We start from the raw sequence: 2,425 nt of genomic DNA, 5'->3' as shown, positions 1-2,425 counted from the left end.
GGAAGAACGTGAACGAGTGGAAGCCTGTCTGTCTGAGGTGACAGCCGGGGATTCGGCCGACGGTCAGCCTTCCGAAGAACCTTTGGACACGTACACGACAACCCATGGCGAAAGTAGTAACGCGAACGAAGCCTCGGTAGTGCGTACACACGAACTACTGAGGCCGGTAAACGTGGTACATACGCCAACGAGTGTTAGTGTCCAGCCAAGGGTGACCACGGAAGCGAGAAGCAACGGCACTGGATTGAATGAAGTCACCTGTTGTGACGCAGCTGTCCCGGCCTTGTGTGTCACCAAATCTGCGAACGAGACGTCGGTGGTTGACCCAGAGGATGCAGGCATCGCGCTGAAGGTGTTGAGTACGGCACCGAGTATTCATTGCAAGATTGGTGCGAATGCCGAACTGTCAAGACAGCGGCAGAACGAGGAGCTGAACAAAAGTCAACAACCCAATATGTCATCTACCGTGTTCAAGACGAGGCATGTGCGATTCCGCCACGGGGGTGTGCTTGTGCTACCCAAATTACTTCTCAAGTGACGGTAACGGAGCCATTGGACAGCGTGGCGACTGTGGGTTCGCTAGTGGAACTGTCACGGCTTGTCCAGGAGAGATCGCTTGTAGTGGCAAAGGCACCTGTCGCGGCCCACCGACGTACGACTGCATCTGTAATGAAGGCTTCACGGGCGGTGATTGCACCGAACGGCTCTGCCCCAAAGGGCGAGCTTGGTTTGACCGACCTACAGACACTGCTGACACGGCGCACGCTTTGGTAGAATGCTCGAATGCTGGCGAATGTGACAGAACCAAGGGAGAATGCGTCTGTTTGAGTGGTTTTACGGGTGCTGCTTGCAACCGAAGTACGCTTTGCATGTACCGTTGTATTTTTATGAACGCGTGACCTGATGTTGTATAACGTTTTATCTGCAGTGGTGTGTCCCAACGATTGTAGTGGCCATGGAACGTGCTACACGATGGAGCAGTTGGCAAAGAGAGCGACAGTCAACGGAGAAACGATGAGCTTTACGTACGGTGCTGTCCCCAATAAGAAGGAAACCTGGGAGCACGATATGATACAAGGTTGTCTATGCAGTTCTGGCTGGGAAGGTCATGACTGCTCGTTGAGGTCTTGTCCAACTGGGGATGACCCAATGACATTACGCCAGCAGAACGAAGTGCAGCTGTTGGTGTGCAAGGGTAGCTCAGGCTTCTTCTCGCTTAAATTCCGAGACGCAGCGACACCTCAGCTACCCTTCACTGTACCTGCTGCTTCGCTAGCAAGTGCGTTGGAAGCTTTAACGACAGTCGAAAAAGTGTCGGTAGCTTACAGCACGGACACCAACGGAGTAACAGGCTCTCCAGCATGTGATGCTGCTGGGTCGAACACCATACGCATCAAGTTTCTGACGAATTTCGGAGATTTGCCACCTCTACGATGGATTCTAGATGGAGCCTTGACGCTGACCCTCAGTGTTGATGGAGTCGAGAGCTCGGTGCGTGGTACAAAAGAAGATGCAGTATGCTCGAATCGCGGATTTTGCAATCACCTCACGGGCGTGTGTCGATGCACGTACGGATTCACTAGCAGCGATGGATTTGGTGGCGAAGGGGATCGTGGTGATTGCGGCTGTATGGAGCCGATTTACCTCACTTCTGCCGCTCAACAGGCTAACGCTCTCTAAAACTACACTTTGATGATAATTACCGATTCATAGAGCGCTCACATATTGCTTCTCAAGGAGCATATCACCTCGAGCAGTCCTACCAAACGGAAGTCTAACCTTGAAGGATGCTCCAACCAATGCTTGTGCTTCGCGTACACTATTTCGAGGTGCGTGTGCGAGGTGATGAACGGAGCCGGAAGAGTCTCGTAAGCACTTCAACATCTGTCATTCAAGAGAGGTGTCACTATTAAGTGGGTACTGAACCGATACCATCACTCCTATTCCGCACTCGAACTTCGAATATGCGCGCGAAAGCGCCATCGGGCGAGGGCGCGGCGCCGCAATTCAACCTTAAGGAGCAGGTCGCATGGGCCGAGAAGGTAACGATTGCATACCCAAGACGCAGCACTACTGAACGATGTTGCGTTAACCCTCTACTGTCATTTTGTGCGTGATAATTTCTGTCCAACAAATACTGTTATTGTGTACAGGCACCTACGAACACACTGCAGCAGTGTTTGAATTCCCACGTCATTGGACAGTATCTGGACAGTCGCGCGACCAGGAAAAAAGCGTAAGCATCACTCTAGAGCGCTAGTCTGCTGGTTGATGACATCAGGAGGCCTTATATGCCTTATTACATGGTGTGGGGAACCGTTTGTGGGGTATTGAGCAGTGCTGGACGACGAACAGCAAACAAAGAAAACTGCTGGAGACTATTCCAGGAGGGCGAGATGCACTGGTGAATTTCAGTGTTTACGGG

General features: G+C 52.0%; 1 protein-coding gene across 1 annotated transcript; it reads left to right on the top strand.

Moving 5' to 3' along the window:
- Positions 1-482: 482 nt before the first annotated feature.
- Positions 483-1,680, top strand: PITG_22505 (uncharacterized protein; the record flags this gene model as incomplete). Its single annotated transcript, XM_002909733.1, has 3 exons — positions 483-503; positions 561-858; positions 929-1,680. 3 exons carry the CDS (start codon positions 483-485, stop codon positions 1,678-1,680), a joined length of 1,071 nt encoding a protein of 356 aa, XP_002909779.1.
- Positions 1,681-2,425: the final 745 nt, after the last annotated feature.

This window comes from Phytophthora infestans, genomic scaffold (assembly GCF_000142945.1).
Source record: "Phytophthora infestans T30-4 supercont1.3648 genomic scaffold, whole genome shotgun sequence".
Lineage (NCBI taxonomy): Eukaryota > Oomycota > Peronosporomycetes > Peronosporales > Peronosporaceae > Phytophthora > Phytophthora infestans.
This window is presented reverse-complemented; position numbering and strand designations above follow the sequence as displayed.